We start from the raw sequence: 24,372 nt of genomic DNA, 5'->3' as shown, positions 1-24,372 counted from the left end.
AAAAGTTATGTTTATTTGTTAAAGCATTTTATAATTATTTGATTATGACTTGATTTACTAATATTGCTTGTTTACGCGGTCCTTTGTTAGCTTTAGACAGGTCAAAGGCCGAACAATGATGTATAGGAGCTTGTTAGTATTGTCTAATAAATAATATTAATAGCGCAACTGCCCGACAAACAAAGCACCGGTCGTATAGGACAACTATTTCAATTATGGATAACAATGATCTATCACTGTTTTGTAACTGTTTTATATCATTCTTAGGTAGGTACTTAGGTTTCATTGTAACGAGTATTTTGTAAGGGACGCACATTGGGAAAATTGAAAATGTCACAAATAAAGCATTAGATGTTTATGACTAATCGAATTTCTATCAATGTTTTGTCTAGCTAGAGATACAGATAGAATTTCACGATGTTTTCTTTAGATAGAGCCAGTAATACTTATTGCTCTTTGTTTGCTTTGCCTAGTGAAACGTCATTAAACTATCTCTACTACAGTATAGTCATCTATGCAATTAATTTTCGTCGCAGATCCTATAATCTTCAGATTTGTGGCGGGTTTATGAGTTAGACGTTGGTAATGGTTGCAAATACCCGGATTACCCCTGAGAGTAATGGTTAACTGTATAGTAGTGGCTTGCATGCAACTAATTGATGAGCCTAAGGCGGGTCGAGCCCTGACACACATCACACTGAGGTTCTTAAATGCATTCGGTAGTAAAAACGGCCCCTAACTTACTCCTTTAGTGCTTGTATTGTAAAACTTTGCTCAGAAATCGTGTAAATCCAGTTCACTGCCTGTCGCCTATTCATATTGCTTCCGTCTTCATAATTTTCGTTCTTCATAAGAGTCATTTTGACAAAATCTACTTGCAGGTAAAATCTTACACTTCAACCCCCTTATAAAAAAAAGAAACACCCTAGTTGAACTCTGGTTTAATTTGTCATTTTAATCCAGTATTCATCCCGGGTGTTACTTTTTCAAATTTAGCTCAAAATCTCAGGTATTCAAATCTATGGGCAAATGACTGTATAATAGTGCCAATGCTTTGTTCGGTGTAGTAAAATTTTTAGTTCTTCTGCATTTGAAAGGCAACTGATTCTAATTAGGTAAATATTTTGCCACAGCATCAAACTCCGAAAAGATTCCCTCTTTGGTTTCTCTTGCTAGTTTCGGAGTAATTGTATTTGCGGGCGTCCACCGTATGTGCTCTGCGCTCTCAGCCCGCGCTTTTAGCAAATTAACGACCACCCGCCAAAGGAATGACGGGGCAAATAGTTTTCGTAATGTGCTGTTTTTTACATTAGTCACATTAGTTTACATTTGATGTAAGATTACACATAAATTCGTACATAATAATAGCTTAGAAATAGGAATTGTTGTTACCTTGCCATTAGTAGACTTTAAATTACAATACGATAAATACAGTATGATGAAAATAATAACATGCGCTAAATTGATTTTCAAACAGAACCATCTTCTACCTACTGTAACGGCTAGAGAAAAAGAGACACATCACATTTTTTTCATTTGCATGTGCTACTCGTAAATTAATAATGGCTTAAAATCGTCTTGCATTTCTACTTATTTTATTTCTCAGAAGTGCTGTCGTATAAATTGTCATTTTCAAGAGCCACCACGGTGAATTGTTCTCGAATGCAGCCAAGTGGCTTTCAGTCTTCCTTGTTCAGGCAAACCCAAGGGAAACTACTGAAATGTTGTCAATGCCCGTTACTGGCTTAGCGAGTGAAAAAATACAAAAAAAAAATCGGGGATCAAAGATTCGTCGCAGTCACTATCATATTATTGCCATGACTTTGATTCTTTGATATTGCCAAAAGCATTGCGTAGTTTATTTCTGTGACTATTCACCATAGAACCGAATATGAAAGTCACGCTTACTTCTAGTTCTCTATACTACTTTCCATTGTCACTCACCACCACCATAGAGGTGAAAAGTGGCGGGTAGTCAGCGAGTCCATTGTCCATCTGCAATAGGGCGCTGGCCGCGGGCCAAGCTCTCGCTCACCCGCGCCGCGCGGGACACTTTCACGATCGGAAATTTACATTTTATTTACTCTCATTTATATTAAATGAAGCTGCCTCGAGAGGCCTTAATGGAGCCATAACAGTTGTTAGAGCTGCTAAAGTGCTAATTACAATGATTAACATATTTTTTGGCCTTCGTACTATAGAACTGGCGCCATTACTAATTTCTGTCCTTGTGCTTTATGGAGAATTTTAATTTGCCATGGCATCCAAGTACTTCAATCTTCTACTTAATGCATATTAAGTCGACCACTATTCACAGACTCACAGGACAGGTCATCTTATACCACCTTTTTCGCTTCGTTAACTCAATATTCCTTCCTATACGTTATGAGGATATAACACACCTCAATGCACGCTCCGTTCATCCCTATCCTGATCCCTATTGTGCTTTGTCTATAGAAGCTTAAAGCTATGACCGGACTCGAGGTTCATGCTCCTTTGCCGATGAATGTTTAATTGGCAGAATGTCTGCCAGTGCCGGAAACAGATAGCCTTTATGACTAGGAAGTACTGAGTACACCGAGAGCTCAGTTCCTCAACCCCCTTGTTAAGAATGCATGAACTGGTTGAATGACTGCTGTGGGAAAATGATTCATGATATCTTTAAGCTCCTTTTTAGATGATTTATACCCTGTACTTGTACTCAGTCTGGTTGCATGTCATATTTTGTATAGGTACTTGCTATATTCTACTGCTTATTTTACGAATAGATGCGCTTATGCTTACCAGCGGGTGAATATTTAATTCGTCACTGTCTGCTGTGTAGTAACATCATAACACACATTTACAATTTAGCTCTTAGCTCCAAAATGGAACAGGCACCGCCTCAGTATTTTCATTGTAATGATTAATTGAGCATGTAGCTAGAACGATACGCAAGTTTATTTATTTATTTTATTTGTTTAACAATGTTTCAACAGCATTTAATTGTACGTAAAGTTCTTGCAACTTTGCTTTAAATCTAAAGAAAATGAGAGTGAAGATTCTTTCGGCGCGGACGGACGGTTTGCTGTCAATTTTCATCTTCTCGGCACCTCCGAGTTTCTTCGTCCTGTTTAAGAATGGATAGGCTCGTTTTCCTGATAAACGGATAACCTCCTTTCCGAAACTTGGACCTAAATATTTAACTGATTTTCTGCGTCTTAAAACTACAGACTCTAGCTAGATTCACCTGCATAGTGAATAGGCACTCAATATGCAGGTGATTCTTTCCTCCCTTCCCTTGCCTAATATTGCCAGGCGGCAATTAAGAACAGTCCAAATTTTAACTTCATTTGACCAGGAATTAAAACTCGTCCCTGTAAGATATCACGCCTCACTGTTTCCTTGAGGTAGGCATTGTAAGGATAAAATCTGTTTGAAAATAGCTCCGTCAGGATCTCAAGGGATGTCTTTTACGTCGCCATCAAAGGGCTCCTAACGGCTACAGCCGTTAAGTTTTAACTTCATTACGTATGCAACGAAGATCAGAAATGAAGTGCCATTTACCTACGATACGAACCAAAGATGCTACATAACTTTAATGCCACCTTAAATAAGAATTTCTAATACATACAAGTGATATATTAACTTGGTTTTATCAAAGTTTGACCAGTTTTACTCACTCTTAAATACAAATTATTCCATGAAATGTATAGTTCAAGCATTCTAGTTTCTTATGGCTTTTATTCCGTGTCATTTGAATCAGTTGATTCTGAATCTAAATTGGACTAAACTGACTGGATGATAGATTAGGCTCTATAATTTTATTGTGAGTTTCTTTTGAGAATGGATAGAAATCGGGCTTAACGATACCTCAGGTAATTTACCGGGCCAGTAGCTTCCTTTCGAATGAGAACTCTGAAAACCTGTGAGGTCGGGCATCGGCCTAGTTCCCGGCTGTTCCTAATCACGGGTCGTGCGTGGAGATGGAAATCAATGACGGATGCGCATGCAGCCGTCAGCCCTTCCCAGGTGCAACGCCCGCGCGCCCTACTTTCAAGGCCCGCGCCCTATTTTCCTAGCGCTGCAACTGGTTGGTTGTTTTGGTTCTATGCAAAATCTGTTTATTTGCTTTACAGCATCCATCCAAATATATTTTATTGATTGATTAACTAGGTACCTGTACTGTAAATGTGTGGCAGCGAATTCAATGTTGATTTAGGATATAATAAAAACATCATTTATGTCCATTGTTTTTTGATTAGGTAACATAAAATAGATCTTTTATCATGGGTTATCATTTGTAAGCTGAACTTAAGGTTTTCTTCTCCTTGTTACCTCGAGTCTCGACCACGACTTCCTAACAATGTGTCGAAACTGTAATCAATATTTTTGTATTAACTTAGAAGAAAGAGGACAGATTTCTATTTTTCTTGTAAGATAATAATCCAGGATTCAAATTCGCATCGTTTGTTTCAGCCAAATTACGTTCACTGCTGGACAAAGGTCTCCCCAAGGATTACCACAACGATATTTCGTATAGCCCTCATGCAATTTAGAAAGCTTTGGAAAATTTATCGCATATCCCTTTGTATCTGGCTGTAGCTCCTTTGGTTTCAATGCTAAGAAATCGGGAACAAAATGATTTAAAGAACACTTAAAAGGCATACAACCCTTCGAACCGGGTGCGGTCACCTGTAGCGGTCCCGAGGGTCACCGGCCCACTTCGCCGCCCTACTTCCGAGCAACAAGTGACGTATGTGCGCGTTACGTAACCGGGACGTGGGCGCTCCTGGGTCCTGGCTGTGATCATAAGTTAGCAGGAGGTCTTGGCCACAAAATATTGCCAGGCGCTGAAGCCGGTAAGCCAGATATATCCGCCAGGGACATTCGGGAATTGAGGTATCAGGTGCTGCAAAACAAAGAACAGCAACTGATAGATTACAAGGATCTTTGAGGCTTTCCTACTTCTTCTTCTTCTTGTCGTGTCGTCAGCCCAAAACTGCTACAAGAGTGGCGTTGTCAGTAGCATTCATTACATCTTCCTGCGTGCAGTTGTTTGGGCGCGCAGGTCACGACATCATGTGCTACATCGACTGCTTTCCTTGAATTTACGACTAGTTCAAAGAAATATTGCGTAATTCAATTATTTTGACGAGAGTTGAATATTTCTTGAATACAAACCCCTTTAAAATAACCATCACAAAGTTATTTTAAAGGGGTTTGTATTCGTGAATCTCGATCCGACTGTATTTAAATCAATATTTGTGTTTCGAAGATCTCGTTATTGGAACATCCGTTCAGCTTTTCAGATCAACAATACAATTATTCTTACATCCAGCGTAACGAAATTTTAAATGTAGTCAAACAGCTAATTCAATATTGGCACGGGAAATTGCTTTCGCGAAAGCGTATTTGTAGGCGTAAAAATGTAAACCCTACAATGCTACCCTGATGTACCCCCACGCCGGTGCTTGAGATATTGTGAGATGTAGATGTAAAGCGTAGGCGCGAGCAATCAGTCTGTCTGTATCATTGGAAGTTGAGGACTTAAGTTGAAGTTAGGTATCAATTTCGTTTGTTAAATGGCATAGACAGGCTATGTATGTTTGATTTCGTTTCCTTTTCACGTACCTCGGTCGATTTTTCAGTCACAAAACTTAACGCAAGGCAAGTTACTTACTAAAAGTTTTTTAAATTACGGCTAATAACGCCACTCAATTTGAATACCAAAAGAAAGTCTTGTAGAGCCATTTCTGTTATTAATCTTCTTTGAGTGAAATGAGTCTTCATATTTATAATGACCGTGAAAGTTTTCGCGTTTCCTGATATAATTAGAGGCTCAGTAATAAAAAGCAATGTTGAACGGACTTTTTCACGTTTAAGCTAAAAATCTTTGCTTTTTAAAACTTTTGGCGAGCTCCCTAATGTTCTTAATTAATTTCCTTTTAAAAGGGAAATTCGACTTTGGAACTTCTTTCGGTAGGCGTATACAAGTTGCCTGATGATTGATTTCGGTTTGGCCTAAAAACAACATAGGAAAGCTTGAAATTACAAGTTTCTTTTCGCTGTCTGTCGGTAGACTTTGGAAGATCCGTGCCAGGTACTCAGATAACAAGATTTAGACATTCCTTGTATAAAATAATACATTTAATTAGGAATCGTAGTGGGGAGTTTCATTAGGAGAAAGATGTTTGTTTTTAAACTTAAAAACCTGTAATAATAATACAGTAACAATCCCCAAAAACTTAATTAAATGACTAAAGTTGTTTACCGTCCTATCCTAATCCTCGCAGACCTTCTTTGAGCTTTGAAACAGATCACTTTTAGTTTAGACACCACTTAAAACTTTGTTAATTAAAAATGAGGGGAAATTAAACAATTTTGGATTATTAAAACTTTGTTGCCGACTTGTAGTAGTGATATCTGATGTAGATGTTATAAAATGACACTTAATACAAGTACATAAAATGTCACAGAGTTGCTGCACACTGCTCAAATTGACGAATTATATCTCATACTGACCTACCCTCTTCTTGACATTTGACATGCATGATGGAATAACATTACCCCGACCTATAAAGTATTCTATACATACGATATCATTATATTGATCCTTTTTATGACTTGACCTTTTTATATGTCTCTAAATGTAAATAAAACTGTTTAATATGTAACATGGGTCCTACCCTACATAATACCTTCAGCTAATCGTTTTTATATTAGGGTACTTAGGCAAATAAGGGATCAGCTGACAAAAAATAAAGCTTTTAAAAATAGCTAGGTTGGTATAAAAATACTTTCTAACCGACTTCAAAAACAAGGAGGTTCTCAATTCGGTTGTGTGTTGTAGAGATGTCGCATTTCTGTCAGCTCAGGCTGAAAATGACTGTAAATATTTTGGTGGTTCCCAAAGATTCTCTGAACCTCATTTCCCGTTGACCTTAGAGCAAACCTTCGATTTGCATAATGTAATCCAACGGAATGGTGGGCGTAATCTGGATTTATATTGTCCAAGCATTGTTGTAAGCTGTAAAAATAATAGATATTATGATTTGACAGTAAAAAGGCACTTAATCTTAATTACGTACATCATATTAAGTATAATTTATTTTAACCTTTTTAATAAAACAAATACTTATTTAAGTTTTCACAAAAACTTGAAAAATCTTTATGATTCCAATTGAAATGAAGACACTTTACATACATTTTTCTTACTGTACCTCCTACAGAAAACGATCTCTTCAAGTTTCCAGACCATCATCAAGATGATGACACACGACAAGTCGTGTAAGAAAAAATGTGCATTATGGGGCCGAGTTGAATCAAAGTTTAGCTGATTTCAAAGTTAATGTATTTTTACAGACAGATGTACGAGTATTTATTCGCTGTATATCCTTGTCCGTGACGTCATATCGTTATATGGTCTGGCAAATTCGCGTGTTTCTCCACCAATGAGCGTCAAACCGTGCCTTCATCAGATTATAAGCCGTCGCGTGCTTCAGATTGGCATATTCCCGGCGTAATTTATTTCGACTTAACGAGCTTCTTTGTTCAGATTGCTTGATTTGCTACTGTGTGTTGAAATCGATTTGAAAGGCTTCAAAATTTTCCACTTCGGCGTACTCCATGGAGTCTGTACTATTCGATCTGTCTGTGATTGGAGCCGCAAAGAAATGAATTGAAATAAATAGGAGCAAAGATAGAGTTTTTCTTAAATCGCCGAAAGCTCTACGCCCACTGTTCACGACAATCGATTGTAAAGTGTCTCATACTTTCAAGTGACTTGACGAGACTTTTTGTCGATTTCTTAGAATCATTAAGAAGTTAGATTTAAAGGCGATGAATATTTTAAACAAGCTTCTGTTTAATTTTGTTTGTTGAAGGTATGGAGAGCCTCGACAAAACTTATACGGTTTTATCTAATTTAATATTGTAGGTATCTCAGAAAAACTAAAACAACTTTTTACCTCTTGTATGTACGTAAGATTCTAGACAAGTCTACAGCTGGCAAGGTCAAGGTCGAGGGTTGCCAGGCGACAAGTAATCAACAAACCGTCTGTCATGCCCACGGTGAATATTCTGAACTTTCTGAATAAAGCATGACGAAACCTCTAACACCATTAACACCACTTAGTTACAAACACCACGTTGGGCGCCAAATTGTGTTTTTAAACTTAGTATTTCTTTCACTTTCAATACAAAAGGACTTTTGGTTGAAAGGAAAATTAATGCGAATCGGAAGCTAACTACCGCACAATAACGCTAGGAAAACTTCGATTCAAAATATCCTACTCTATGAGTAATGTTTTGGCATTATACTATTTTTTTCTATTGTTAAAAACAATCCACAACCTTTAAAATAACTACACACATTTCAAGGTTGTGCGTGTCAGTTATAGGAGTGGTTAAATGTTTTCAGTCTCACTTAATATCGTCTGAGTGATAATTGTTAAGCATTTTGAATTTGAAATGCTGAATATAAACTTTGTATATAGAATGTGATTTGTCACCTGAGACAATCTTATTTATTTGGGACTTAACGAAGAGCGAAAGGTTTGTTACTTACAGAAACCTTTTCAGGGCAACATTACATACATTGGAAACGCTTTGTCTCCCTGCAATCAATACATTGGGAATCTTAAGGAATCTAATCTTGAGAGAGTTAGGTGTTAGGTGAAAATGGCCAAATGCTGATAAAGTGCTTTGTTATAGGTATCCTCGACGCTCTCGGCCTGCGGGTCTAATCTAATGCTTCAGACGATTTTTTTTGGAAGATCATGATTCTTGAAAGCATTAGATGTTGGATGAAAGTGTTTGAATGCTGACGTGCGTGATGCATTGTTGCAGGCATATGAAAGCTTTTGACCTGCGGGTCTAATTTAACACTTTGAAGGATTTTATCTTCATGCGATTTTGACTCTTGAAACAGTTGGGTGTTGGGTGAAAGAGGCCAAATACTGACGGTATGTATTGTTGCAGGCATCTGAACGCTTCTGAGCTGCGTGTCTAATCTAATGCTTCAAACTATTTTCTCTTCACGCTATTATGACTCTTATAAGAGTTGGATGTTGGGTGAAAATGGCCAAATGCTGACGATATGCATTGTTGCAGGCATCTCGACGCTGTCGGGCTGCGGATCGCCTGAGCAGCTGGAAGGACTGCCGGAGCTGCCGCCGGCGGAGGAGCGCCGCCTCAAGCGCGCCGCGCTGGTGCTGCAGCAGCGCCTCGTGCTGCGCCAGTGGCTCGCCACGCACCGCCTGCAGCACGCCTACACAAAGTGAGTTGTACTTAATATTACAGAAAACCTGCCCCAGTAAAGCCCTGTGACAGAGCCTCGTGTTTTTATAGGTATTTACAGATTCAGGAACGTTGGCATGGAAGCTAATAACTGGGATACCCAAAGGCTGTGTCCGACTAACGCATCAGACTTTGGCTTCTAGGAGGACCTATAACTAACAGGTTTTGATGACTACCTACTGCAAATAATAAAATAACGATCTTTCGTCGTCTACTGTTAAAGGCAGATCTCGCTTCTATCATTTTATAAATTACAATCTATGAAAAACGAATCAAGGGTTGTAGTCTACTTTCTAATTTGTTGCCAAACTAAACTGGATTTGATTGCCCACTACGGGAGGATTAAAGCTGGGTATTATCAAATATCTGTGGAGTAATAGTAATGGTATACTAGTAAGTGAATAATCCTAACATTGAAGTAACTGGAGCTTAACAGATTTGCATTTAAGCTGAAGTAATAAAAGTCTCACGCATATCAACACTCGTCCTATCTGTGTCAAATATTCACAGAGGGGCTGAAAACCTCTGATGAAATGAGCACCCAAAATTGAGGAACCTACAATATGTTTCCCTCGCCTCAAATGAATCTGAAAATATTGACGCCGGCTGCCGCGAGTGTGCGTTACTTTAACATTATTCGTTCAATCCGAAAAGTAAAGCGAATGTGCGAGAATTGGAAATATGGCGCCCAACATGGTGTTGTTATCGATGTCTATTGTGTTGTCAGGCGTCGTTTCTATTCGTGAGTACACGATCGTAGCAGTAAATATTACTTATGTATGAATCTGAGCGCTGGCATTTCAGTTGGGAATCGGATCATGTCTGAGAGCGTTCATTGCTGTCATACTAGATTACAGTCGGAATCTATTTAGAGCCGGAGATCCGTCTACCTAAACCACTTTACGGCCGTAGGTATAAGCCAAACCATATCCTGATGGTCGTGGTTTAAAGCAGATTTAATCTCGGTTATTGATTTTGAAATGACGTTCAGTTTCACCGCGGAACTTTCAATATTCCGACCGCCAGCTGCAACTAGATCAGGCAGGTTTAATAAAGTCTACACTTTGTGAGCAATATCTAGTTGTTCATATGTACCACAAGTTCGCAAGAACACACTAAAAACGCAATCACACTGAAGCTTGATATGGCCATTCTTAGGTTTTTTCAGTTGTAAGCATATACATACGATCTTAACGAGGGTTGAATTTTCAAAATGAAATTACAAGAATATTTGCAGATATTAATCCCAACCCAGCCGGCCAGTAAAAAATTTACGAAAGAAATACAATCACGTTTCACTCACAGTTTAACGAGCTCAACCGTTTTGGTATTCATTGCTTCTCCCGCTTCATAACAGCAGCATTGAAATCTTTATCTTATGGACCCGATACGGGGGTGGGTTCTTTGTGTTATTTTTAGGTACATTCTGGTGCTAACAAGCACTTATCTGCCGGGCTAGGAACAAAGGCTCCATCAATAACGGCTCACCTGGCCATACGTCGGCAACTAGGTCATCGGGTCGCTGCGGCTCCCCTTTCGATGCTATTTTGATTAAAACGCTCGGTCATTATCTGCGGGATGCCGTGCTGCAGCTACTTAATAATAATATAAAACGCTTTTAATTTAGTGATAAAATGCTAATGAAAGCGGTTCGTTTGATACTTACCTTCAAATCGGGAATTAAATGACTTACTTTATGATGATGTGATTGCAACTTTGTGTTTATTTACACTGTGTTGCACTGTACTTTGGGTTTTCCTTGTTTAGGGAAAAAGTAGCGCTACGCTATTGTCACTTATCAATAGCCGTTACTCTCATTTGCAATAATGTATTAACTTTCCTACATCAAGCGAAATAACTTGTATTACTTTTGTTTGGGCCTGCAAGGATTGTATTTTATTCACCACGATGTATTATGTAGGTACTAGCTAGCTAGATACTAGCTTAGCAAGCAAGCACCGACTGATACCTATCGTAATCATTCAAGTTATTTCTCAACCTATCCGATAAATGCCGGGTCCACTTGAAAATAGTGTCAGGTTCTGTAATCCAGGTGCATTTTCAGAGCACATTAAGTCCCAGTTGCGCCGTTTATGGCAGTTTTATTTATGGCCTATAAATGAAACTGTCATAATCGGCGCGATAGGCAGCGTTTGATTTCCGAGCTGAAAGCGCAGTTTCACGTCGCCCCTAGTAGACATAAATGCTGCGCGCTTCATTGGATTGGCAACTGCACGAAAAGTTATGTCCCGGGAAATTTATGAAATTTTTAATTTAATTCTCTACTAAAAATTTTCCCTTTTTTGGTATGAATAAACCGGAAAATGGTTCCGTAAAATGTTTTATCACTGGTTACTATTTTTCCTGATTTACTTATTCTGTAGTTCTAGATTTTTCGCAGGCTTCGCAATAAGTTTCTTGAAATAGGGTTGTATAATGTTTGCGTGCTGTGTAGAAAGTTTGGCTGGACGTCGGGGTTCAATATTTGTTGTTTGGAACTTGTAACACATGGAATAAATTCAAAACTTCTCCAGATGCTATCGTCGATACGTGTGGTACTTGGCAGATACCGGCGAGTCTTGGAAGTTGGAATTCTTCGAATTTTGTCAGCAAAAATTCAACCGGATCGTCGTAGCATAACATCTTATCGTCTTAGCGTTTGTCTCAGTTTGGTTCCCACTACCAGTGCCCACTACTTCAATTCAAAGAATCTTCGCATATTTGAAGCTTTAGTTTCTTGTGCAGTGCCCCGACATAGTCTTATAGATACCAGACCAGCATGAGTTCGTCGCTTTGTGCACTCCAACATTATAGTAGAATGAGTTTAGCCACTCGAACTTGTACTAAGTAGAAACTGTTCACAGTGAAAGCGCTCTTGAGTGCTCATGGAACTTGGCATTTAGAGGTTTTCCTGACTTATAATACGAGTAAATATTATGCTCTTTATTTCAATAATCCAAGTAATCCGAACGTAGCGACTTAGCTTCAAAGAGTGAAGATATATACAAAATTACGTTTTGTAGAGAAAGAGAAAAGTATTTTGCTAACAAGAGCTGCATAGCAAAACTCTTTTCTAGTTCTTATCTACTAGCCAGATTTTTTTGCTGCGTAAGAATATTTTGGAAGTAAAGATTGTCCATAATTTACGAGTAAGTACTTTTGAAAAGGCTACTTTTTCATAATGATTCAGAGTTTGACTTTTTAGTCCGAGCTGGCCGCCACCGTCGTTTTGCTCTACTTTTTCAGTCAGGTGGAAATGCTTGCAAGAAAGTAATCAAAAGGCAATGTTGAAATCTGCTGGTTTGATCAGATTCCAGCTTTAATTTTTAAACGGTAAAAGCAGATTGCGTTTACCGAATCCCGTTTAAGTACATGGGGCTAATCGCGCTGTGCAAATTGTCGACCGTCCGCAAACACGCCGTATTGGAGAGCTGTTTGCTTCACTCTGTTTGAACAGTTCCGTTTGAGCTCTTTCACTGAGGATAAAGATCAACATAGTTGCATGTAAATGGACCATAATGCAATAAAATTGTGGAACTGTATTTATTTAAAACTGTGCTAAATTAGATTAGAGTTTTAGAGTCAGCGAAGTTTCAAGGTACTATAGGTCCCCTCAAAATGCCAGGTGGAGAAAATGGTATGTACGAGTACTTCTATCTAATCTATCTAACATACCGCATTTTCCCGTTTTTGTTTCAGCAATTTTATTACATCGTGTGTTATTTCTTAGAAGTACCTAGTTCTTTTTCGCTGCGAGATTATTTCTGTCACTCTGAATTGTAGTGCCTGTCTTCTATCAACGTCGATGCAGACGCCGCTAGTGTTGTGCCGTAATAAATGTTCGCTGCGAGGTTCGCGCGCGTTGAGCATTCAATTTGGAGTAACTCGGGCGGCAATAATCCACCAGCGCGAACGAATTTCAACTTGATTGACATGAAAGCAAATCCTTCTTTCACTGACAGTGATTACGTATTGTTCGCTGTTGCATGCTCGCGTGCGATTCTGGTGAATAATGTAGCATAGGAATACACGTTGCTATATTTTTTACGGTTTTACATCATAGAGTTTGAACTAGCATATTCCTCAAGAAGATATTTTAGCTGTTTTGTAACATTCAAATATTGGTCTTTGATATTAAAGTTTGCTTAGAACACACAAGTGAGTGCTAGTTCTGTGCTAGCAAGCTGTTTGTTTGCTTCCGTGAGTACTCGACACTCGCACTTGGTTTACAAATGTTAGAAACCACACTGTTTGAGCTTATCACACATAGTTCCTCAGTTGCTTACAGCCCGTATATGGATGGTACTTATTTACACTAGGTACATCAGACCGTGCCCTCTTTTGGTGACATCGCTGAAGTGTTGTACACTTACTAATGTACGTAGAGTCGTAGTTGGAACGAATTAGTTCATCGTGATAAAACATAGTTCCCAGGGGTGTGCAAAATAAAACAAAGCATCAGAATTGTACAGACAAGGTACAGATGAATTTTGAAACAAAACTGGACGGTGCCAAAATTTTTTTGTGCACATTGTTTGTCATTAGAGGACGATGTTAATTCCTGTCGATACACAATGGCGCTGCGGTACTCTGCGGCACTTTTACTGAGATCGTTATCCTGTGTTTCGACACAGTGCGGTGCATGCATAATGCCGGCACTTCGCAGCGTGCACAGCGCCGTAGGCTCGGCCTTTGAAAGCCGTTAACAAAAATTATTCACGAAGCCATCGTTTTCCTGCTGCTGCTCATTTAAGGACGATGACTAGATCTGGCATCCATCTGTAGCTTTGCTCTTGGTGATTGCTGTTATACAGGGTGTCCCAAAAAGTAGTGTCAAGCCGAAGCCCAGAGGTAGAGCATCACCAGGGTGTATCTGAAGATTTCATGCGAAGATAGCTCCACAGGTTAACCAAGATATCTTATTCAAATGGCAAGATACTTGGTTGATTTGTTAAATTGTTTTAATTGCGAATAACGAAACCTAGTGCACATTGGAGGTTATATTTGTTCATGAAAAGTTTGTGTTCAATACAATTCCATCGGATGTGATAATACTTCAATGTCACGGCCGCTTTGGGGCGCAATATGAAACGTTCCCGAAACGACAGTTCAGCGCAGTCACGGACATGATGTATGATGCCGGTAATGGATTGCGCAGGCCTGATTCATTTCTACTACTTATTTGTACATTACTTCAGCTTCGAAAAGCACAAGAATTTATCTGTGCAATAATCAGCACATTAGGCTATGAAATAGAGTTTATGTAGAGGATGATTAGTAAAATGCCTCTAAAGAAGTCTGCTTTTTCTTGTATTATTCAAACCTAATATTCATATCACGCACGAAGGAAGCAACTGTCAAACGTTGCCTATAAAACAATCTCTATCTTGATCACTTTTCGTTCCGCGAGGTGGTCGCTTGTTGCCTTTGGCACGGTTCCATAACCACCAGCGCTATGTCAGATGTCATGAATACTCATGAGATCTGATATCAGCATATTAACTGCCTTGTAACAGTGTCTAATAGGTGTTACGTTTGTTTTTTTAATATAATATAACGTTTGTTTATTTCATAGCATTTGCATTGAATTTGTAATAAAGCTGTATGTAGAGCTAGGCAATTAGTATTTCTTCTCAGTTTTAATACACCGTTTTTTTTTTATCCACAATGAGGAAGCTCTTGGCCTGTATCTCACCTGATGGTAAGTGATGATCAGGCCGAAGGTCACCCGGAATCCTCAACCACAGATGAACTGGCTATCTTACCTCTAACTGTCGGAACGCAACAATACCGTTAACATTGTTGTTATGGCGACAGACTTAGGTAAGTTGGTGGTAGCTAGCCAGGCGGATTTGGAACAAGCCCTACCACCAACTAAACCGAACAGAAAACTCTGCCCCCACTGGGAATCTAACCCGGGGCATCTGCATCTGAAGCAGGTGGTCTAACCACTAGACCACAGAGACCACAGTAGAGCGTTACAAAATCAGAATGTGGGACCTTAAAGTTGAAAGGGCAAACCTTCGTTCACCTTAGGCTGGAGAGCGTGACGTCTCCTGCGAGTTATGCAGGCCAAGCACGCAGTACCCGTAATCTGCCGAACTTAATGGAGCATGCTCGGGCCCGCCACAAATTACCTGCCCCCAGCATTCGTGTCGACGAACAGTTTCAATGCGGTATTTATAGGGTTGAAGGCTGTGATAACGGCCGCCTTTAGATGTTTATTACGTACGAGTAAATGAATCGAGATTCATTTACATATAATAAATACTACAGTTTTCATCACTCAATAACTTGATTTATTTGAGACGCGAACTTGGTTACGGAACTAAAAACCTAATTATTTGTAGCTTTTATTTCATAATGATATTCAAATGACTATAAATAAAGATCTGAAAATAAAATTCATAAAGGGACGGCCAATATTTGTTCCAGCGGGCAGTAAATCGGCCGAGGCTGTAATGGAAATGGTTATTCTCGCTAACGACAAAGCAGCTCCGCCATTAGGCCGAATGGGGTCATTTAAATAGCAATAAAAACGGTGTTTTCATTTAGTCTTAGTAATGATATTTTTTTCCATTATGTATGAATGAATGGACGATAGAATGCAGTTCGTCTTGATGTGACGTTAAGGGTTGAGAATGCACCACCCGGTCGTTATGCTCGTGCTGCATTCAAAACACCAAAATGTTGTGTGTGTATTGTGAAATACGTACCTACCTATTTCATGAAACGCTTAATTTTTACCGGTATATCTTTAAATGTCAGAAAAATCTTTCGGAGATTTTAGTTTAACGTTTGCTTTATACTAATAAACTTATTCAATTAAATAAAATGAGGTCGTAGTTAGCAAAAGTTTTCTTAAAAATAATAAAAAAGTTTGAGGTAAAATTTCATAACTCCTAACTATCCAAGTTTAGAAATCTTCAACGCCCACCTTCGCCCGTCATTCGTCAGACAGAATAAGTAGTAGAGTTTTTTTGCTGTGTGTCTGAAAGTTATAAATTGAGTGAGGCTTTGGAACACAGCTCAATTAGCTGGCCGACGTTCCTGTCTGCGCTGGGCGGGCGGTGACACGGTGGGCGGATCGTAAAAAGTTTTAATTTATTTTTGGCCCAAAAAAATTGAAAATTTTCAAGCGGAGTCCAAAGAGTAAACTCAACAAAAATACTTTCGTGAACGGGTTTCCAACAAAAGATTTTTTAGGGGGTTTGACTGTTGTGAAAGTAGTAAAATTCGAAGCTTTTGTCGTTTGGCATAACGTTTCGGACTGAAAGCTTGGCGCGGACGCTGAAAACGGTGCCAAGTCAGGTTTTAATGCGTTTGCAAGGGCCCTTGCATTGTGGCTCAAACATTATTTGTTTTTGAAGCAATATGCTATGTACAGTTGTAATCCGTTCATCGCTTATTTTTTTTAGATTATAGCGAACCCTAATTAAGACTATAAGTATTTATGTCAATTTTTTATCAAATCTTCACTCTCTTCGAAACTAAGATCGCACTTAAAATAAAATGTTAGATGTAGTATAGGTACTTATACGAATGTGTACTATATTCGTATACGATCTGTGCGATTTAGAATCTAAGTTGGGATTCTAAGGCGTCAAAATACCAGCTCTCTGAGTGAAAATCAGCGTTCGACATCGGGCCATTAGCGCTGAAGCGATTACCCCGATGCGGCCGTCCATCAAGCGGCGGGTTCTCGCACTTAACCCAACCCAGTGGGTCTGCAAAGCGCTTTTCGTATTTTGGCTCTATCGGATGATTGTTTATGACGGCATCTGTCGAACGGGAGATATGGGAAGAACTAAAAATCTGTAAATCGTTAAGAGAGCCGATAGACCCAACGCTTTTATGAAAAAGGGAACTCAGATGACAGGAAATTTTACTAGTCGACGCGACGATGAAACGTAGAGCTTCATACATTTGATCCGGTTTACTAAGCTTTACGATCATTAATCTATATATATAAAAATGAAACCCGTTTTCCGTTGTCACGACATAACATGAAAACGGCTTGACCGATTTGGCTGATTTTTTTTTTGTAGTTATCTAATACTCTGTACAAGGTTTTTACGGAAAAAAATATAAAGAAAATCTCTACGCTAAGGCGGTACGAAGTTCGCCGGGTCAGCTAGTATGTGTATAAAGAAGGCGATAGATAAAATTAAGTATTGACTGCCGTTAAGCTAGCCTTTAAAATAATTTTAAACAAGGTTTGTTGGAAAGAACCTTGGACTTTCATTGTTATCTCGACCATGCTATCGATCGACTTCCAGCACTGAATCACCGCATTCAGTGCACATTAGACCAGCCACTGGCGGATTTCCAATTATAAGTCTCTCGTTCTTGAATTTATCTTTCACCCCTATCACACACACACATTTTCGTATTTGACAAGGTCAGATAACTAATTTCCCCAAACTCCGATGACTTGACCAAATAAATGTGGCCTTGACAATCATCGATTTCTTGATGTTCTTTACAGTTAGTTAAACTTCCTGTAGTCAGTAAATGATACAGGAGTTAAAGTTATTTAACATAATGGAATGTAATCAAATCTTTACCTACACTTTACCCGTACATAACAAATACAAAACAATATAAGTGTTAAATTACAACTTACAAAGGGCCAAATAAGTGCGATCATGAATTGAATCTACTAATTTGCTATCTAAAGCACTTGCACTTAGCTTTGAGCGAGTTTCATAAAATGAACGGCATGAATCCCTTTAACCAGATATCACGTCATGGCGTCATAACTTTCCGTAACGTGACGTGCATACTTATCACGCCCGCTAGGGTTCTTCGCCTGACGGGCAGCGCGGGACAAACCGAGGAAATGTTGAGTTGGGTCGCGGAACGCAAGCGGACGCTTACACTGATTGAGCTTTAGGATTTTTTACTTCGATCATATCTTCGTAGATCTGTTTTTATTTTCGTTCGATGCGCCGTGAAAGTAGGTAATAGTAGGAATAATGTTCCAATATTTTTCAACATTGTGAAAATGTACTACATTTATGTGCCAATAAACATACTCGGAGGTAAATATGAATAGAACTTATGTATAAGTTGTATACAACTGAACTTTCCCTGGTTAAATACAGATTATTGACCCGGGTAAACACCCGTTATAAGGGTGTATTACTTTGATAGTTACTTATTATAAATTCATATCGAACCAGACGCTGAAGTTCAGTGTTCCTTCGGAGTTTGTAATTGAGTCGTTCAGGTGGAATTAGCTCTTATCGCGAACATTGCGGTGACGACGGGTCGACACTTAGTCCTCCCGGGATCAATATCAATCTCAATCTCAATTCAATTTAAAGCCATCAGAAATCCCGAATCCGCCTTTGCATAAGTACAGTCAGCGTCAAATAATTCGTGACACCGAAAGTGCCCAAAAAGTTGACAACATAATTAACCTTATTCAAATTGTAACAAAGACGCGTTGCGAACTCTTTGGCTACTTTGAGTGTCATGAACTATTTGACGCTGACTGTACCTATCCAAGTGCAAACGGTACCAAATACAGTCTGAAGCGTGACCAATTTAAGTTCCAGGTAATTTGTAAACTTATGATTAGTTGCACGCCGCACGCAACGGAAGTTTCAACTTAATCCTTAATGTTAGTGGGTGTAATTTCCATCTTCAGTAACAGTTCTGGGTTATAACTTCTTTTACTACCATAATATGTTTTAGATATAATAAGTAGACCCCAAGGGTAAGAAATAACGTTTTTTTTATTTCGAACTAAATAAATACAATATTGAAGTAAATGTTAGCCTAAGTAACTTGAAGGAGGACTATCGTTTTACACAGGAAGATCTATCTTATGGAGAGCTTTATGGTATTTTTCGTTTTTTACGAGTTTGGCATAAATAGGGCCCTTTTTGCAATGCATTTGTATCTGATTAACCCAAATGGTTTTTCAGTTAATCTGAAAGAGTGACGTAACCACCAAATTATCCCGCGTATTATTTAATTTGTCTATCTGTCACTTGAGAATTTAATTACAGTTCGTGGTGTGAGATTTGCCTTTTTGTTTTTGAAGATAATCGTGCCCCTCAGTATTACTCGGTTACGCAAATTAGATTGTTAAATTCTCTTGTTCAGATTCTTGGAATGTTCGTCGTACGTTAAATTCTTTTCCTTTTCGCAGTCCTTCTTTCCTCCTCGTTTTATACACGGTGGGTCAGAATGGATTAGGGAAAATAAGTCTTTATTCTTGGAATGTTGATTTCCGGGTAAATGTATCTTGGTCGTCGAAACACGTGGTCCATAATGCTGGTAAATATTCTATGAATCCCTTAGAGTGTAATAAAATTAGAAAATATGACGTATTGAGTTAATTAAGTCGTCATTGCTCAGCGGAGAGTCCTGTATGCAGCCTGCTTTCAGCTTAATAAGGTCTGGTCATTCAGTTTTCGAAGATGTTACCTACTCGTCTTCAGAGAAACTAGTGGCGTTCACAGGCAATGAAGCTGACGCGTAGGCAGTCTTGATATAGGGTAGAGACCCCGTTCGTAAATAGGTAACATGGCTTAGACTGAAGTTAAAAAAAGTTCTTGAAATATTGACAAAACCGGTACTTCTGCCTGACCTTTTACAAGTTCCGTTTTTTCCAGACTCCTGAGCCTGGACGTGTCATCACTGGAAGATGTGTACTGGCTGGAAGACCGGACGGCGCAGCATGTGCTTGACCCCAAGGACTTCGGCGCGTGGTCGGCGGCGCGCCAGAGCCTACCCACCGGCAAGGAGGCGCTGCAGACGCTTAAGGGCGAGCTGTGGAGCGCCGTCGTCAAGAACAGCAAGCACCAGGACGCTTGGACGTGGGGTAATACTGTTTCCTTCTTCTATATTAGACTACCCGTAGGAAGTCAGCGTGTGGTCGGCGCCGCGCCAGAGCCTGCCCACCGGCAAGGAGGCGCTGTAGACGCTCAAGGGCGAGCCGTCGTCAAGAACAGCAAGCACCAAGACGCTTGGACGTGGGGTAATACTGTTTCCTTCTTCTAGATTAGACTACCCGTAGGAAGTCGGCGTGTGGTCGGCGCCGCGCCAGAGCCTGCCCACCGGCAAGGAGGCGCTGCAGACGCTCAAGGGCGAGCCGTCGTCAAGAACAGCAAGCACCAGGACGCTTGGACGTGGGGTAATACTATTTCCTTCTTCTATATTAGACTACGCGCAGGATTTCGGCGCGCGGTCGGTTGCGTTCAGAAAATGCCCACCGGCAAGGAGGCGCTGCAGACGCTCAAGGGCGAGTTGTTGTCAAGAATAGTAAGCACCAATACTGCTACTGCTTCCATCTTACTAGATCACTAGAACTGACTTCGGCGCGTGTTCGGCGGCGTGCCACAGCCTGCCCACCGGCAAAGAGGCGCTACAGACTCTTAAAGGCGAGCTGTGGAGCGCCGTCGTCAAGAACAGCAAGCACCAGGACGCTTGGACGTGGGGTAATACTATTTCCTTCTTCTATATTAGACTACGCGCAGGATTTCGGCGCGCGGTCGGTTGCGTTCAGAAAATACCCACCGGCAAGGAGGCGCTGCAGACGCTCAAGGGCGAGCTGTTGTCAAGAATAGTAAGCACCAGTACTGCTACTGCTTCCATCTTACTAGATCACTAGAACTGACTTCGGCGCGTGGTCGGCGGCGTGCCACAGCCTGCCCACCGGCAAAGAGGCGCTACAGACTCTTAAAGGCGAGCTGTGGAGCGCCGTCGTCAAGAACAGCAAGCACCAAGACGCTTGGACGTGGGGTAATACTGTTTCCTTCTTCTAGATTAGACTACCCGTAGGAAGTCGGCGTGTGGTCGGCGCCGCGCCAGAGCCTGCCCACCGGCAAGGAGGCGCTGCAGACGCTCAAGGGCGAGCCGTCGTCAAGAACAGCAAGCACCAGGACGCTTGGACGTGGGGTAATACTATTTCCTTCTTCTATATTAGACTACGCGCAGGATTTCGGCGCGCGGTCGGTTGCGTTCAGAAAATGCCCACCGGCAAGGAGGCGCTGCAGACGCTCAAGGGCGAGTTGTTGTCAAGAATAGTAAGCACCAATACTGCTACTGCTTCCATCTTACTAGATCACTAGAACTGACTTCGGCGCGTGTTCGGCGGCGTGCCACAGCCTGCCCACCGGCAAAGAGGCGCTACAGACTCTTAAAGGCGAGCTGTGGAGCGCCGTCGTCAAGAACAGCAAGCACCAGGACGCTTGGACGTGGGGTAATACTATTTCCTTCTTCTATATTAGACTACGCGCAGGATTTCGGCGCGCGGTCGGTTGCGTTCAGAAAATACCCACCGGCAAGGAGGCGCTGCAGACGCTCAAGGGCGAGCTGTTGTCAAGAATAGTAAGCACCAGTACTGCTACTGCTTCCATCTTACTAGATCACTAGAACTGACTTCGGCGCGTGGTCGGCGGCGTGCCACAGCCTGCCCACCGGCAAAGAGGCGCTACAGACTCTTAAAGGCGAGCTGTGGAGCGCCGTCGTCAAGAACTGAAAGCACCAGGATGCTTGGACGTGGGGTAACTTCCTCATCATCATCATCATTTCAGCCACAGGACGTCCACTGATGAACATAGGCCAATGACTTTCACATCGCACGTTTGGTAGCGGCCTGCATCCAGCGCCTTCCTGCTACCTTTATCAGGTCGTCGGTCCACCTTGTGGGTAGACGTCCCCGCTGCGTTTTCCAGTACGTGGCCTCCACTCCAGAACTTCCCTCTACTTCTCTATGTTCGCTATTGATGTTGATTCGGTAAGGTCGTGTAGGTACAAGTAAACGAACTAAAGTCACTGACATAGCCCGACGGATTAGCAAGCTGAAGTGGTAATGGGCAGGGCACATAGTACGCAGAACTGACGGCCGATGGGGCAGCAAGGTTCTGGAGTGGAGGCCATGTACCGGAAAACGCAGCGTGGGACGTCCACTCACAAGGCGGACCGACGACTTATTATTATTATTATTTATTATTATGTGTAGGTACATCTCCATACTCAATTACTGGACGTAGCATAAGAACCACGAATTCGTACTTTACATTTACCTTTTGACAGATATTAAAAGGATGATGGGCACTTTTCTATGGAATTTGGGCGTAAAACCAACAGAAATGTAACTACTATTATTTGTTAGGACTTAATACCAGAAATGTATTTTCATATAAATAACTACCAAAAACTCCCGGGTTTGCTTGGAAATTGACATAATGTGTAATAGTAATAGGTGCTATATTGCGCAAACAAAAAATATTATTAATTAATATACTTATTTACTTACATTTTAAATACATTAAGTTATTCATCCATTATTATGTCCAACAGTTCAGGAGTGGGGCCAACAAATGGTATATTTAAACCATGTTCTACATTATAAGCGTAGGACCATACCTAGGTACCATTTAGAGAAGTGACATGAACACAGTCATGTTTCAATGGGAATTCTATCAGTTAAGCTGTAGTGACAACACTATCACGGATCGATTATATTAATCGATATTGCCAAATAACGATTTATCGATTAACAATTCGATTAATCGATTTTATTGATTACCATCATTACTACCATTTGATTGTTAATTTAATTCCTTATTTTCAGCAATACAGGGTCCTTCTAAACTAGCTACATTCCTTTTAATGGGGGCATCTATACGGTACACTGAACAAGTTCACCAAATTTGAGTATGTGTTTTATAATGATTTTACAAAGTTACATTTTCTAACAAAAATAAAAATTCATTTCGTCTTACATAATGGAACATGCTGTATTTTTTACTCACACAACAAAGCTGTAGTGTATTCATTCTGCACAGGAACACGAGACACAACACACACAACGCTCACTACCACTGCACACTTTTTTGTTGTTTACACTCACGTCATAACAACTCACAGCAGTCGTCACAGCTGATAGCCGATTACTTAGCTGATCGACTGATTGGGCGAGCTATCACTTCAATGTTGCAGGCCTACTCTCATATCGTTGTCTATCCTTATTATCTTATGTTAATCACAGTAAAACGGACTCACGATATCATCGAAAAATCAACCAGCAAAGGCCATGATTTTTAAGGCGCGTCTTAGTAAATTTATTTGCATTTGTGCATCTGTGCGTCATAGTTCACTTCACGAGCACTACAAAACGCACCTTCACACAAGAAAGCTAGTCAAAAACTGAATTAAATCAAAGCGCACGCGCCGACAAATGCCGACAAGCCGCACGCCTTTTGTTGACACAAAGACGCCGACGCCGCCAAAGCAAGAGCCGAAAAGTTGGCATAAGCGTACAGTCGACAAAAAAGAAACTTGTTTGTTTATTATTTTATCTGCTTGCTTTCGATTTCAATTGATTCGAATCTAAATTATGGTGTTGAGTATTTCATGGTAAAATATCCTATAACAGATAATAATTAAAAATTAATCGAACTTATTGTTTTGTGAAGGTAATTCAATGGCCTAGTCAATTATTTAGAAACATTAAATTAGACTATTGAAGCAAATAAAACTCTTCAATTTGTTTGTATTGATATTCCATTTATCCTAAATCAAAGTCCATTCTTAAATTAATCGTTAATGTCATCATTTCTATTACAATAGAAAAGTAGATGAGGTAGGTAGGTACCTAATTAGTTAAATAAAATTTCCGAATCATTTCCGTTCCAACTTGGTATTTATTTATGACCTATCTTATGTACCTGTGATTTAACAATAAACACAATTTTAATTTGAATAGTAAAAAAAAGTTTGTTGCATTTCTTAATTTTATTTTGGTGAGTGTACATTGCGCTAGCCGGCGGCCGGCGGCACGTGTCTAAAGGCGGCGGCACGTGTCTAAAAGTTCGTTTGCTGCGCGCCGGCTAGTGTTGTACGATACGACACTCGAGTCTTGGAATCTTACTTATTAAAAGTTTGAAGAAAATAAAATAGCTATGAATTAAGACTGTGTGTTTATTATTTTATTGGACCGTTTTAACTTTTTGATTACGAAAATCGTCAGTCTTTAGATGGATACTTCTGATTCGATTATTTGCGTTTAATGCAATTTTATTGATATTACATTTGTATTGTGCGATTTATTTTATTTTCAATTAGGATATA

At 40.1% G+C, this 24,372-nt stretch overlaps 1 protein-coding gene across 1 annotated transcript in view; it reads left to right on the top strand.

The window, feature by feature from the left end:
• The window catches only part of LOC135072738 (apoptosis-resistant E3 ubiquitin protein ligase 1), a 65,771-nt gene that overhangs the window by 479 nt on the left and 40,920 nt on the right, over positions 1-24,372 (top strand). Inside the window, exons 2-3 of the mRNA XM_063966767.1 lie at positions 9,094-9,259; positions 19,908-20,116. Of these exons, the coding sequence (XP_063822837.1) occupies positions 9,094-9,259; positions 19,908-20,116 (375 nt within the window). The remainder of the gene's footprint in view (positions 1-9,093; positions 9,260-19,907; positions 20,117-24,372) is intronic.

The sequence above is a fragment of the Ostrinia nubilalis genome, chromosome 6 (assembly GCF_963855985.1).
Source record: "Ostrinia nubilalis chromosome 6, ilOstNubi1.1, whole genome shotgun sequence".
Classification (NCBI taxonomy): Eukaryota; Metazoa; Arthropoda; class Insecta; order Lepidoptera; family Crambidae; genus Ostrinia; species Ostrinia nubilalis.
This window is presented reverse-complemented; position numbering and strand designations above follow the sequence as displayed.